This window comes from Ovis aries, chromosome 26 (assembly GCF_016772045.2).
Source record: "Ovis aries strain OAR_USU_Benz2616 breed Rambouillet chromosome 26, ARS-UI_Ramb_v3.0, whole genome shotgun sequence".
Lineage (NCBI taxonomy): Eukaryota > Metazoa > Chordata > Mammalia > Artiodactyla > Bovidae > Ovis > Ovis aries.
In genome coordinates, this window is record NC_056079.1 from 7237368 (window position 1) to 7252095 (window position 14728).

The 14728-nt window shown below is 38.3% G+C and overlaps 1 protein-coding gene and 2 long non-coding RNA genes across 5 annotated transcripts in view; 2 read left to right on the forward strand and 1 right to left on the reverse strand.

Moving 5' to 3' along the window:
* LOC121818026 (uncharacterized) overlaps positions 1 to 2584 on the forward strand; it is a 68289-nt gene extending 65705 nt beyond the window's left edge. Inside the window, exon 7 of the long non-coding RNA XR_009598696.1 lies at positions 2467 to 2584. This is a non-coding gene — a long non-coding RNA (uncharacterized LOC121818026). The remainder of the gene's footprint in view (positions 1 to 2466) is intronic.
* Positions 1 to 14728, reverse strand: part of VEGFC (vascular endothelial growth factor C) — a 100334-nt gene that overhangs the window by 25368 nt on the left and 60238 nt on the right. For all 3 annotated transcript variants that reach the window (XM_004021836.6, XM_042241512.2, XM_042241511.2), the window contains exons 2-3: positions 12708 to 12921; positions 10883 to 11073 (exon numbers count right to left, since the gene is read on the reverse strand). In XM_004021836.6, coding sequence (XP_004021885.3) covers positions 10883 to 11073; positions 12708 to 12921 — 405 coding nt within the window. The remainder of the gene's footprint in view (positions 1 to 10882; positions 11074 to 12707; positions 12922 to 14728) is intronic.
* The window catches only part of LOC132658721 (uncharacterized), a 44209-nt gene continuing 42745 nt past the window's right edge, over positions 13265 to 14728 (forward strand). Inside the window, exon 1 of the long non-coding RNA XR_009598703.1 lies at positions 13265 to 13617. This is a non-coding gene — a long non-coding RNA (uncharacterized LOC132658721). The remainder of the gene's footprint in view (positions 13618 to 14728) is intronic.

The window sequence follows — 14728 nt, forward strand, 5'->3', positions numbered from 1 at the left end:
AAGATGTATAGGTCAGCTCACAAAAACCTAAGAATTTATGTCTAATTCTTCTGTACCCAGATATATGTACCCAGAGCTTAAGAAAGCAAGTTAAAGGCCATTGGTATTAAGATTGGAATTAAAGTCTTGGACACTAATGACATTACTTGGTGAGATCATTCTGAATGAAAACAGAACATGTCTAATAATAGAAACCTGCGCAACAGGGAACATGTAAAAGATGAAAAAAGATACCTGAACTAGCAAACATGCCTGGGAAGAATTATGACCTGATGTGGAGAACCAGGAGGGGGTACTGTTGAGTGGAGGGAAGTAAAAGAAAGAGAGGGGACCCTGTGTGGTGACAGGGTCAAACGTCCTCAAGTGTGATAAGGACTGAGTGGAGATAACTGGGTACCAAGGCAGCTCTGTGGGCTGTAGCGGGCAGGGGTCAAAGGGCAGGAGCAGGTGGGGATGGAGAAACAATAAAGGTTGCCTCATATGACTGTGGAGAGGGAGGGATTAGACATTTCAGGCCATGAGGGCATTTCCACTTAGAAAATGCATATAAAAAACACTGGAAGACCTGGCATTATCTCAAGTGACGCGAGGCAGAGCAAGGCCTGATAGTGAAGGATGAGGCGCCGTTTGAGATAACAGCTACTGGGGAAGAGTGAATCATGGTTCCCCACCCCCAGACCTCAGATGCATCCTTCCTCCATTCAGTGATTGTCGCAAAACCAGGTTCCACCCTGGCATGACCTCCAAAAGGGAGAGCGCACAGTAAAGGAGCATTATCAGTGATCACGTACAGACTTCAGCCATTCCTGGGTGGATAATGTCCACAATCAGGACCCACCCCAAAGCACCAGGTGTGTACCAGGGAACAGAAGATTGTTCTAGTGAAGACAGAGATCAGTAAAATGCACATTGAGAAGCATCTTCCCAGTGAAGTAAGCCTGGCCCTATACTTTCAAAGGGTGGAGGGATTCTGGTTGGTGAATAGACTAGCTATAAGGATAAAAGGACAGGTGAAGGGGCACTAAAAAAAAAAGTCACTACAGAGAACTGTGTATTTCCTGTAAATTAAAAATTTTCATAAGCATTAGAACTGTGGAAGAGTTTAGGAGAAATTATTTATAATTAAGGAAAATAAAAATTAAATTATTGATGTTATAGGAATGTTTCTTGTTTGAGTCTATGTAGGTAATTGGCCAGCTGAATTAAGTTAATTTGATAAAAAGGAAGAAATAGGCTGAAAATTAAAGTAAAACACCTTTTCTTCTCTTGAAACACATTTTCCACCTCCAAATTTTGACCTGAGAGTTTTCCGGTGGTTTCCTTAATTCTCTACTTGACTGTGCCAGTGTGGAAGAAATTTAAGGGCCCGGAGAAAGATGGCTCTGACCAATATTAAAAGGAGAAAGATTTTTGATAATTAGTTTTATTCATCCATTAACTTTAGAAAAATTAGAAACATTCACTGAGGTGTGCTGTAGGTGTGGGCATTAAGGAGTAAATTGTACCTATGCCAGCTGAAGACAACAGTTTCATCAATCAATGATTGAAAACCATAGTTAAGCAAAAATAACAGTAAGAACGAATTTGGAAAATAAATCTCTGTATGTGTATAATGAGATTAGGTTAGAATTATGAACATACCAAATAATTTACCACAAATGCTGTTGGTAAACAAGAACCTGCAGTTTAATCCCTTTATGGAATCTTTGCCTGCTATTTATATAACAGCTGAAAGCAACACAGGGACTATAATTTTCTTTCAAAAGAGTTAAGGTGTAGCCAAACACATTAGTGTTTGAAACAATAGATTCTTTATACTTTAATACAATAAAAATCTTTGTACTTTGTCAGATTATTTTGTGCTTTAATGTGTGCACAACAGTACTTTCTATTTTAAATTTAAACTTCTGGAGTACAAAGTTTATGCACTATGTTCAGTTTTAGCTAATAATTCTATGAATATACATATATCTAGAAAATACTAATTGATGATGATAATTATAACTTGATATTTTGAACATGAGTTTCCTCAAATAGTTTGATGTCATACAGTGAATTGTTCTTGAACAATGGATGTTTAGCTTGTATATAATTTGGCATCTAAATAATAATAAAACTCACCATGGGGATTGATGTTATACTATCAGTATATGCCTTTCATTAAGAGTCACTGGTTTGAGAAGATCAAAAAAATTTATATAAAGATGGCATTTAAACATGGATGGAAATTGAAAAAACTTTTTTGATTGTGTATTCAGTAAAACTGTAATAAACAAGAGGAAATGACAAACATTTCCAACTGAGAGGTCCTCATTTGCTATCAACTGGAATTCTTTAATAAGAATATTTAATGGTCCATTCCCACCAACAAGAATGGACTTCAAATAAAGCTTGAAACAATAGGTTGTTTACCCCAGCATAGCAACAGTTGTAAAGCAACAATTCCTTTTTCTACTTCTCTTGCAGGCTATGTAAGAAAAAGGTATAGGATTTCCTTTTTTGAGAAGATCCTGGATTACAGGTTAGTACCAAATTCTAAAGAATGTTTGAATATTTGGCTACAAATATGACACACACAAAAAATGCCTTCCTTTACAACATACTTTTATCTCAAAATATGACCAGTTTCTCTTCAGAGACTAGTATCTCTTTATCGGATTTAATTTAAATATTCCAACTTTGAGCCTGTTAATTAAATGTAGACACAAGGTGTAGCCCCAGAAAGCATGGCTAATAACTGCAGAGAAAGTGAAGTGAAGTTGCTCAGTCACGTCCGACTCTTTGCAACCCCATGAACTGTAGCCCACCAGTCTCCTCTGTCCACGGGATTCTCCAGGCAAGAGTACTGGAGTGGGTTGCCACTTCCTTCTCCAGGGGATCTTTCCGACCCAGGGATCGAACCTAGGTCTCCCACATTGTAGGCAGGTGCCTTACCGCCTGAGCCACCAACACGGCTTAAAGACTAATAACTGCAAAATCCAATAGAAAAACTACACAACGTTTAAACAAATCATCCTCCAAATGGGAAAGAGGAAAATTGAGGGTTTATTTTTAACCTTTCAACTGAGTATACTAACCATATGGCTAGGTGTCAAGAGGTTATGGAACTTAAGTTAGGTCTGGGAAGACAGCAGGTCCTTATTAGGACATCTGATATTGAATTCATTTTACATGTTTTTATACATAAAATGTACATACAGTAATACAGTTAAAATAAAAATGCCAATTCAGGAGTTTTAGAATTACTGAATAAAACTTGTGGACATGATCAGTACCTTAAGTTGGAAAGTGTTATGTCTAATAGATACATTAATTTTCTTCTGAAGGCAAATGTGATTCTTAAAGAAACTTCTGATAACTGTTATTTGTCTAGAGTTCTTTTCCCACATCTGGGAAAAACCTGATTTCCAACAACTGTTCTTGCCAAATACTACTTAGCTAAAGATTCAAAACAAATTGCGTTCCACTTGTTAAATACATATGAATGTAATAAATTACTCCTTCAGGCTGCTAGTGTTCTGTTTAATTAATGGAAGAACTATCCCTGTCAGCAGTGCAAAATAATCCTTCTAAGTTTCACTCCACTGCTGCAGTTTACTTAGGATTAAGTGCCTTTTGCAGTGAAAGACAATTTTAGGAAACATTTACTTTAACTCCGACATATCTGTAGCAGTTTTGCTAATCTATATGTGTAATTTCCTTATAACAAAAACATAGAATGGCTGTTTATTTTTAAGATGGCAATATGGAATTTTAAATAATGTGGTTCTTGTACATGAGAATGAGGAAAGGAAGTTTAGCACCCAGACAGCCGCTTCTTCTGTCGGCACGAATGCATTGTTTCTTTGGTTCTAACTCTGAGATATCCATGGGAAACCCATGGATTTAGCAATTCTTTTTTCATTCCCATCTTCAGTGAAGCTGCTTAATGACAATACCAACATTTAAATAACTTTTTATCCAAATACTGGCTTGAAAGCAGATGCCTTCTGCTTCTGCCATCAAATAATTTACATTCCTCAAAATCTGCTTTGTACTTTTTGGTTATGTGTCTTAAACATACAACTTCTCATGAGAAAATACGCTTGAAGCATATGTTTAGGAACGAGGTCAAGAGGACATCCGAACTGTGTAACTTTTCAAAGTTGCTTAGATATTATTTGGGAAGGACTTTGAGGCAGTTGTTGTCGATTAGCTCACTCTGGAATGCTTAGTGCATGTGGTTTTACTTTGCAGCTCACGGCTGGCTTCCTCACACATGCTGATAACCTGCCCTTCGTGAAGCACCATAAAAATGCTCTATAAGTTTCTACTAAAAACTTGGGTTGTACATTACTTAAGGTACATTGTCCTTACAGTTTATATGATTCTAGTTGGTGATTTGGTGCCAAAAGATGGCTGGAATTCCTGCAACAAAACAAAAACTTTTTTTTTTTTCCTTCAGTAAGAAACTTCCTTTTGTGTTTGGAAACAATCATCACATGCTCCCATTTATACTACTTGGAAAATAAAATAAAACAGATAATTATATTAGTAAAAACGTCAAAGACAGAAACAGTGCCTTCAGCAGTTTCATGTCTTACTCTCCTTGGTTTGTGAACATTCTTGATAGGCACCACCTAGTAGGTGCTTCACCACACTTGCTTAATTGAATTAAAATTAAAATTCTCCCTTTTCCTATTAAAAAAATCTGAGTGGATTCTTCAGGTTGGAGAAGGGCATGAAGTTACAAAACCACGGGACTATCATGACTGAATATTGGCCATCCCTCGGCATTGGTTTTCAATCTTCCCTCCTGATATGAGAATTCTCTAAGCAGTAACAACCACATCAAGGCTCCAAAAAACCATTCATCAATGTGAGGTTTCTTCCTAGACCTACAGCTGAAGTTCCAATCACTGCTGTAGGATTCTAAATTACATGCCCAATATTCCTCTGGTATCTCCACCTACTTACCACTCAGATGCTTCAAAATCAGCCTAGTTAAAACTCTACCTTTGACCTCAGATCTGTTCCTTTTTATCTAAGGAGCTATTCTATTCAGTGCCCAGGTTTACTGCGTACCAACTACTGCACTGTTATGCCCCATAGTGATAACCAAACACAGTCTTTGCTTTCTTAGGGTTTAGAGCACGGGAAGTAAAATGATCTGACTGGTAAGGTGATGATGCTATGTTGGACGAGCAACAAAGGCTGCTACTGAAGCATAGGAAAGGATGCTGTGAAGATGACATTTATGTCCAGGCTTGAGGATGAGCAGAAATTAGCTAGACAAGTGGGGATATGGAGTGGTGTGTAAGGAGATGTTTCAAACACAAAGACCAGTTTACCTACACATTTACTGTATGCTGGCTCAGTGTCAATAAGCAATGTTACTGGAGAGTTTTGAGCAGTGTCAGATTTATCATTTAGAGAGAGGAAACACTGCTATAATGTGGGAAAAGGATTGAAGGGAAGTAGGAAGGGGGCTTTGACATCAGTTTGCAGCTGGTCCATGCATAATGGTCCTGGTAATGGATGGATATGGTCCAGACCAGGGTGAGGTCAGCAGATTAAAGGCACTGACGGGTCCCAGAGATGTTGGCAAGGTATAGGAATCACTGATTGGGCTTTTAGTGAAAGGAAGAAAAGTCGGATCAACCGACTAATAAAAGAATGGCATCATTTACTAAGACAGAGAATACTGAAGAAAGAAAAAGATTTATTGACTTATTTGTGAGGATGCTATTGGGGACAGGGATAGGATGGGATCTGGTGTGTGAGGGATGGGATCTGGTGTGTCACAGACTGACTCTGACTGTCTGGGGGAAGCCCAGTCACGAGGTTGAGTAGGTTGTGGGGAAATCACGAGAGAAGTCTGAGGTGGAGATGAAGACTTAGGGGAGGGATCCCCAGAAAAGCAGAGAGAGAAGGTAAGGAGGGAGAGCATGTACAGTCAGAGGAGGGTGCCCGGGGCAGGACCCAGAAGACTAAGTGCCTCCTTACCAACTGACTTCAAATTTTTAATTGCAAACTCCTGAAAATCTTTTAAAAATTGAAGTACTAAAATGAAAAGTACCCCACTATTTATAGTTACACAGTTAAAAATTGCTGCTTTGCAGATCAGAATTTATAAGAATTGTGAAAAGTGATTATTGTAAGTATCAAGTCTATTGAAAAGGATACAAACAAAATGGGAAAACAACATAAACCAACAACAATAAACCAGACAGACTTCAAAAATGGTGCAGCAAATTCCAATTGTTTTTCTTGAGAGCCGATAATAGGGAGGAAGCAGGTAAAATGAATAGTAGCAACGTCATAAATGTATTATAAAATAATCCTAAATTCTGTGAAGTCTTGAGGTGAAAGAAGGTGAAATACAGCCAGAACTATTTCCGTATGATACAAAGTAGACTTAATTTTCTTCCAGGAAAAATATACCATGTTTGATGTTTAAGTACTGAGGCTACTGGATCAAATTCTGTTTTACTTACACATAGCACTTAAACTGGAGAAGACAATGGCACCCCACTCCAGTGTTCTTGCCTGGAAAATCCCATGGACAGAGGAGCCTGATGGGTTGCTGTCTATGGGGTCACACAGAGTTGGACACGACTGAAGCGACTTAGCAGCAGCAGCAACACTTAAACTTAGCACTAAATGCTCTTAGCCCTGGAGACTGAGAATTTCTGAAGCCTAAACCCCTTTAAGGCCTCCAACGTGGCAGAGCAGTTTGTATGCTGTGTAATACTTGTCTGTACATAAATACTTTCACTCTGATACCAATTAGGTGAATATGTGACCTAATTGGACCAGTGACCTAATTAGAGAATAAATATGCAGTGGTCACAGAAAACTACTAGTGGTTTGTTGAAGACTAAATATATTTGTTTTGCTTACTAACAGAGAACTGATTTTCTGTTTCCCAAATTCAGACTTTTACCTAAGGGACTCCAACTTGGCACACATGTAAACACATATTTAGTAAGCTGATAGTAACAGAAATAGAATGTTGACTCTTGCTTGTATTAAATATAAGTGGGAAAAAAAAAGGAAAAACTTCTTTCCAATTTGTTAAAGAAATGGATCTTTTTAAAAGATGGAGCTGCAATTTATAAAAGAATCACTTAAAAATCACACAAGTGAGTTAATCAACTGTTTTTAATATCATTAAACATTAAGAAAGTGTTTTAAAGTCTGATTGAATACTTAAGGATTAAGGGTCAGAGAACCACCTCCTTCAAACTGTAGGGCAAATGCTGTGGATGTGTCTGTATTTTCATCTTTTTTCTGGTGAGAGGGTCCATGGTTTTGGGGGTCCTATAAGGGGGTGTGCACTCCCTCTGTGGTGGGCACCTGGATGATCAGTGCTGAGGATGTGTCTGTATTTTCACCTTTTTTCTGGTGAGAGGGTCCATGGTTTCGGGGGGTCCTATAAGGGGGTGTGCACTCCCTCTGTGGTGGGCACCTGGATGATCAGTGCTGAGGATGTGTCTGTATTTTCACCTTTTTTCTGGTGAGAGGGTCCATGGTTTCGGGGGGTCCTATAAGGGGGTGTGCACTCCCTCTGTGGTGGGCACCTGGATGATCAGTGCTGAGGATGTGTCTGTATTTTCACCTTTTTTCTGGTGAGAGGGTCCATGGTTTCGGGGGGTCCTATAAGGGGGTGGGCACTCCCTCTGTGGTGGGCACCTGGATGATCAGTGCTGAGGATGTGTCTGTATTTTCACCTTTTTTCTAGTGAGAGGGTCCATGGTTTCGGGGGGTCCTATAAGGGGGTGTGCACTCCCTCTGTGGTGGGCACCTGGATGGTCAGTGCATGAAACAGACCTGTTCTTCCCTTTGTGGAGGTGACAGGCATGAGTCAAATAATAACGACCCTATATTATACACCAAATGATTATAAGGTATAGTTGTTGTTTTGAAAGAAAAGTATTAGAAACCACAAAGAATTTTTAAGAATAGTGAGTGTAAACCAGTCAAAAAAATCTTGCCCAGGACTTCTGGAGCCACGCGATACTTGAGGTCTGAGGAGCTGGATCTTGGCGAGAGGAGACTAGAAGGCCAGGACGCCTCAGAGGTGTGTGCAAAGGTCTGGGCCGGAGGAGGAACTGAAGGAAGCTGAGAACACGCGGACTAGAAAGAGGGAGGTCAAGGGCGAGTCGTGTTAGAGGATGTGGTGGAGGAAGGCAGAGGCAGTGATGGAGAATTTGGTCTTATTCTAGGAGCAACTGGGAATCACTGAAGGCCTCTTACTCTGGAAACCGATAGCATCAGTCTTACATGTTTGAAAATATCCCTGGGGGCGATGTAGAGGATGGATAGGAAGCAGGGACCGGGAAGCTGGGAGAGCAAGGGGGATGGTGTTTCCTAAGTCGGAAAGTGCATCAGAAGTGCCTTGGATGACAGACATGGTGCTGGGCATGGGGATTCGAGACACTTAGGGGACAAAGCTAACAAATTAACATCTGATTTGGTGACAGTCCCATCAGAGACAATTTCCATCTTTCTGACTAGAGATGACGTCATGCAGTGAGAGGGAAAACTAGAAGACCAGGTGCTTTTTATGGTGCTGTTGTTGTTTGGGGTTAGTTTGATGTTGCAGAGAAAAAGCGTGATTGAGGAACTTTACACAAAACGTTGGGCATCGGTATCTAAAGAAGATATATTCTGAATCATTTAATGTAAATATTAAAGTAATCATTAATGTTACTCTATAAAGCTTGAGACATTGTAAAACCAGATTCTTTTAAAACACTGTTTCTAATTAACACATAGTAGAAGAATTTGTGGGGGATTAGTAATGAAACAATAACATAGAACAACAGACCGGTTCCAAATGGGGAAAGGAGTATGTCAAGATTGTATATTGTCACCCTGCTTATTTAACTTATATGCAGAGTACATCATGAGAAATGCTGGGCTGGAAGAAGCACAAGCTGGAATCAAGACTGCCGGGAGAAATATCAATAACCTCAGATATGCAGATGATACCACCCTTATGGCAGAAAGTAAAGAGGAACTAAAAAGCCTCTTGATGAAAGTGAAAGAGGAGAGTGAAAAGTTGGTTTAAAACTCAATATTCAGAAAATTAAGATCATGGCATCTGGTCCCATCACTTCCTGGCAAATAGATGAGGAAACAATGGAAACAGTGACAGGTTTCATTTTCTTGGGCTGCAAAGTCACTGCAGATGGTGACTGCAGCCATGAAGTTAAAAGACACTTCCTCCTTGGAAGAAAAGCTATGACCAACCTAGACAGTATATTAAAAAAGCAGAGGCAGTTCTTTGCTAACAAAGGTCCGTCTAGTTAAAGCTATGGTTTTTCCAGTAGTCATGTATGGATGTGAGAGTTGGACTATAAAGAAAGCTGAGTGCCAAAGTATTGATGGTCTTGAACTGTTGTGTTGGAGAAGACTCTTGAGAGTCCTTTGGACTGCAAGGAGAACCAACCAATCCATCCTAAAGGAAATCAGTCCTGAATATTCATTGGAAGGACTGATGCTGAAGCTGAAACTCCAATACTTTGGCCACCTGATGTGAAGAACTGACTCATTGGAAAAGACTCTGATGCTGGGAAAGATTGAAGGTGGGAGGAGAAGGGGACGACAGAGGATGAGATAGTTAGATGGCATCACCAACTCAATGGACATGAGTTTAAGTAAGCTTCAGGAGTTGGTGATGGACAGGGAGGCCTGGCATGCTGTAGTCCATGGGGTCGCAAAGAGTTGGACATGATTGAGTGACTGAACTGAACTGAGTAATGAAAAATATCTTTGGATGTTGTCAACTGTTAACTTATTTTCACGAAGTAAATAAATGAACTATTGAAAAAACAGTAATTTTCAGAAAAGAACAACAAAATTCCAATACTACAACGGCTGTCATTCAAATCTATATGATATAAGCACTTAAAAAATAAAATTTCATCAACTAATTCTAATAAGGCAGTTCTAAAATGATAAATTATGAGCTCTTAATAGATACATTTGTTTTACTTGGTAAAACAATTCTTTAAAAATCTATCATTTGAGTGTATTGCATATCATCCTAATTTTAAAAGAGACATAGCCCTTTATTCTTTGGAAAACTCAACTGGTATATCTAGGCCTTAAAAAAAATCAATGCAAGGTGATATTTCATTTAAACGAAGCACCACAGTAATAAACAATATTGTCTAGAATGCATATCACACCACTTGACTGAAATATTTTAAAATATACACAACTAAAGGTATTCAAAAAATGCTTTTTACAATAATTCCTAAATCCCTCATGTTTATTTTCTGTAACTTTAAAAAAGTCAACATATTTTTTTAATCAGACTCAGAAGACCAAAATTCCTTTTAAATAAGAGTTTAAGTTGAATATAAAAACAGCATTATTTTTAATCATAGTATCTTTTAAAAATCAATACTACCTTTTGGAGAATATGATACTGTCATTAAGCTTTTCCATTTGATTTTTAAAAAGTGGCTTTGATGCCACTATATAAACAGAGTTCATAAAGTATCAGTTACTTTTTTGGTGATAGTCTCATCAAAAACAACTATTGAAAAATTAACTTCATTCCTCACAGACAATAGAAGCAGCTCTGAATTGAGCTAATCTACTTAAAAAATCTTTTTCTTTTGATGTGGACCATTTTTAAAGTCTATATTGAGTCTGCTACAATATTGCTTCTTTTTTTTTATGATTTAGTGTTTTGGCTGCAAGGCATGTAGGGTCTTCGCTCCTCAACCAGGGACAGAACCCGTGCCCCGCCCCCCTCCCATATTGGAAGGCGGAGTCCCAACCACTGGACTTCTGGGAAGTCCCGAGCCAAGCTCCTTGAAAGGGGGCCGGGGTGGGGTGGGGGGAAGCCGGGCCGCGGAGGGCCGTGCCGGAGCCGCACACCTACCGTCTTGCTGAGGTAACTTGTGCTGGTGTTCATGCACTGTTGCCCCTCGCTGTTGCAGCAGCCCCCACATCTGTAGACGGACACACATGGAGGTTTAAAGAAGGTGTTTGTGGCTGCTCCAAACTCCTTCCCCACATCTATACACACCTCCCGTGGCATGCATTGAGTCTTTCTCCACTCATTATCAATACCTGTCGGGTCACAGGGAAGGCCGTAAGTTACACAGATGCCAAGGTGGAAAAACCCACAGCAGTTGGAAGTCACTCACAATGGATTGCAGAGTTAAGATTTAGATGTAATACTTTAAAGAAATAGTTGACGGGATCCTACATTGCCCTGTGAGCTGGAATAGGATATGGTCTTTAACAGAGCAGCTAAAGGTATTTTCTATTAAAAACAAAACAAAACAAAACAACTAATGTCTAGTACCATGTAACAAGCTACATTAGTGTTATGCTTCCTTACAATTAGAATAGATTCTACAGTACTTTACTTGTCCATGTGTGCTCAGTCATGTCGGACTCTCTGTGAATCCATGGACTTAGCCTCCAGGCTCCTCTGTCCATGGGTTTTTTTCCAGGCAAGAATACTGGAGTGGGTTGCCATTTCCTCCTCCAGGGATCCTCCCAACTCAGGGATTGAATCCTTGTCTCTTGACTCCTGCACTGGCAGGCGGATTCTTTACCACTGGGTCACCTGGGAGATCCCTGAAAATTTAACATAGATGCTTATAAAACCCATGGAGATAGAATCATGCTCATTTGCTATTATATGTAGTATTTTTAATGTTGCAATGCAAATATAAACAACATGTTTAATTTTTCTTTTTAAACTGAGTTGTGAATGAGATGATGGCTTTGGTTAGGGAAACTCATTTTTAGGATGGTGTCTTAGTGATAGCTACTTGAAATGAGAAGGTATTTTCTAGCAACTGGGACATGTATCCTGAACAAAGTTTTTTTTCAGGAAAGTAAAAACTTCCTATTCCTTGCATGCTTTCTCTTGGAATTCTGTTTCCAGTGAGTTGGTGTTTTACCTATGGCACTGTTGCCTCTTTAAAGACCGCATTACAGATGATGTACTTCTTAAATGTTCTAGTTTATTTTTCTCCTATTTCCCCTAAAATAAAGTTTCTAGAAAAAAAAAAAGATATAAACTGCGGGTTATTCAGTCATGAAGCCATTTTGTTTGTTTGCTTTTGTTCTCAAAATAATTTGTAATCTCAAACGTTTATAGCAGTTAATATCTAACAACTGAAAGGAATTATTTGTTAAGTAGTCCCAGGCGGTCTATGCCACTTTGTGCAACACAATAATTTTCTGTGACTGCTGCTTAGAGATCTCTCACTAACTTTACCAAAGTCCAGCTCTCAAGTTAAGTTCCATCTAAAGCAACAAGAAACAAATAGCAGTTGACAGGATGATTTTGGATGATGTAGAAAGTAAACATTTCTATATCCAAAGCAAAAGAAAAGTTATGTGCAGTTATTTTTTGTGATATAGAATGTTTAAGTGATTGAAGTGTTACAGTATATAAAATTTGTACATTTTAAAATTTTTCTGATGGGGTATCATCTCAAGTTAAAAAAAAATTACAGTGTGCTGATATACATGCACCTGTCTTTATTTTTCAAGAAACCACTTTAACCACTCACAGTGAAATCTTAAAATTCTGTATTTGGAAAATAATTCTTTACTTTCTGTTTTACTTTTGGCCTTAAAGGTATTCAGTAGTATTACAAATGCTGAAATTAAAGGATCAGAATGGCAATTTGCACTGGGTTGACATATGAAGCTTATTATATATTTTCTTTTGCCATACTTACTTCTTAAGATCTCTGTATTATAATGTGCTGCAGCAAATTTTAGAGTTTCTCCTGTCCTTGTGTTGGTGTTGGCCTGTTCTTTACTATGTTGCCAGCCTCCTTTCCTTAACTGACACTTGTACATTTTCCAATATTCGGGGTAGAGCACAGTCATGAGTTCATCCACACTGGACACTGACCGCAGCTGCTCCTCCATTTCTTTGCCTGCATAAGCCTGTGGAAGAAGAATGCAACACAGTACTTCTCAGATTAAGGAAGTAGATGCACTAGAAAACCTTCAGGCTTGTTTGATATATATGTACATGTGCATATATATATATAGATAATACATGCTAGATTTCCATTAAAATATTATTTATTTTCCCCAAATTGCTTAACTTTTCTTGGTAAAATTACATTCATCTTTTAATTTGAATCAATAACACAATTTAAATTAAATTAAATATCACAATTAAAATATAAAATACACATTTGGTCATTAGGATAGAAAATTTTGAGACAAAATTTTAAAAATAATTTCTAAAGTAGCTTATTTTATTTATCATTGTTTTACAGAGTTGATGAACGTGCAAATTTAAAAGTTATCTAAGCTTCTGCTGCTGCTGCTGCTGCTGCTAAGTCGCTTCAGTGGTGTTCGACTCTGTGCGACCCCGTAGACGGCAGCCCACCAGGCTCCCCCATCCCTGGGATTCTCCAGGCAAGAACACTGGAGTGGGTTGCCATTTCCTTCTCCAGTGCATGAAAGTGAAAAGTCAAAGTGAAGTTGCTCAGTTGTGTCCGACTTTGCGACCCTATAGACTGCAGCCTACCAGGCTCCTCCATCCATGGGATTTTCCAGGCAAGAGTACTGGAGAGGGTTGCCGTTGCCTTCTCCGAAGCTTCTATTACCCTCCAACATAAATAAGATTAGGTAAAAATCCAGTCTATGATAATTCTTTGTTTCACTTTTAGTTATTAACATTAATAAAATATAATTAAGCAGGATGCTTGAAATTAGGAATTTTAGTTTATGAAAACTATTTTAGAACAAAAGATCCCATAGATTTTAATAACAGAATCACAATAAGGTTTACATTTTGGCAGAACCTTCCAGTATTTCCAAAAAGTCTGATCATCAAGATTTATTCTGCCAGTAAAAAGACATGCTACAATAGCTCAGAGAACATGAATTCTGCTAATTAGTTAATGGTCTATATTGGTGTATTCAGTTAAGTAGAACATTCCAAGTTATGTTCAAGTCATTACCATATCTAAGAAAAAATACATTTTTTTTCTAAATTATACCTTGAAACTATGGAAAATGGGACATTGTTTAACTTTATATGCAAGGTGAAATACTTTATTAAATATTTATTTTTATATTGCCATGATTATCCCATCTTAAGTCTAACTATATAATTAAATACTTTGGACATTAAGTCTCAAAGTTAAGCTCCAGTGGAATCAATCTGAGAGGTGTTAAAAATGGAGCTACTTGCCGCCCATCTCCCCTGCCAGGTATCTTGCATGACATCAGGGTCTACATTCCAACAATTTACAGATTTCCCTTTCTAATTTCTGAAGTACAAAATTAATTTATTTGCTTTAAAAATCAAAATACAGTTAAATTGAAAGTGTTTCTACCACACTCCAAATCATTCTGATGTAGGTGATTTTTGTACTACATTCTGAGAAACATAATCTAAGATAGTTTTCTTACATTATCACAGAGGCTCCTAGGCAGTAGCTTATGAAACAGGTTCCTTCCTATTAGATAATAAAACTGGCCGTGCAGTTCAGTACTTCCCCCTTCCTCACTGTTGTGTGAATTGAGCATATGGATTCATCTCTTCAAGCCTGGTATTGATAGTAATCCATGGCTTTCTCAAAGATTACAGGATGATACACCAGGCAGTTATACAAAATACAACTCTACTGAATAGATCAAGAGTCAGGTGGACAGGAGACCTTAGCTTACACAAAAGTGACAAAGTATCCTCTCACAGTCTCCCAATTAAATGCGTATGAAATATCTTTCTCAG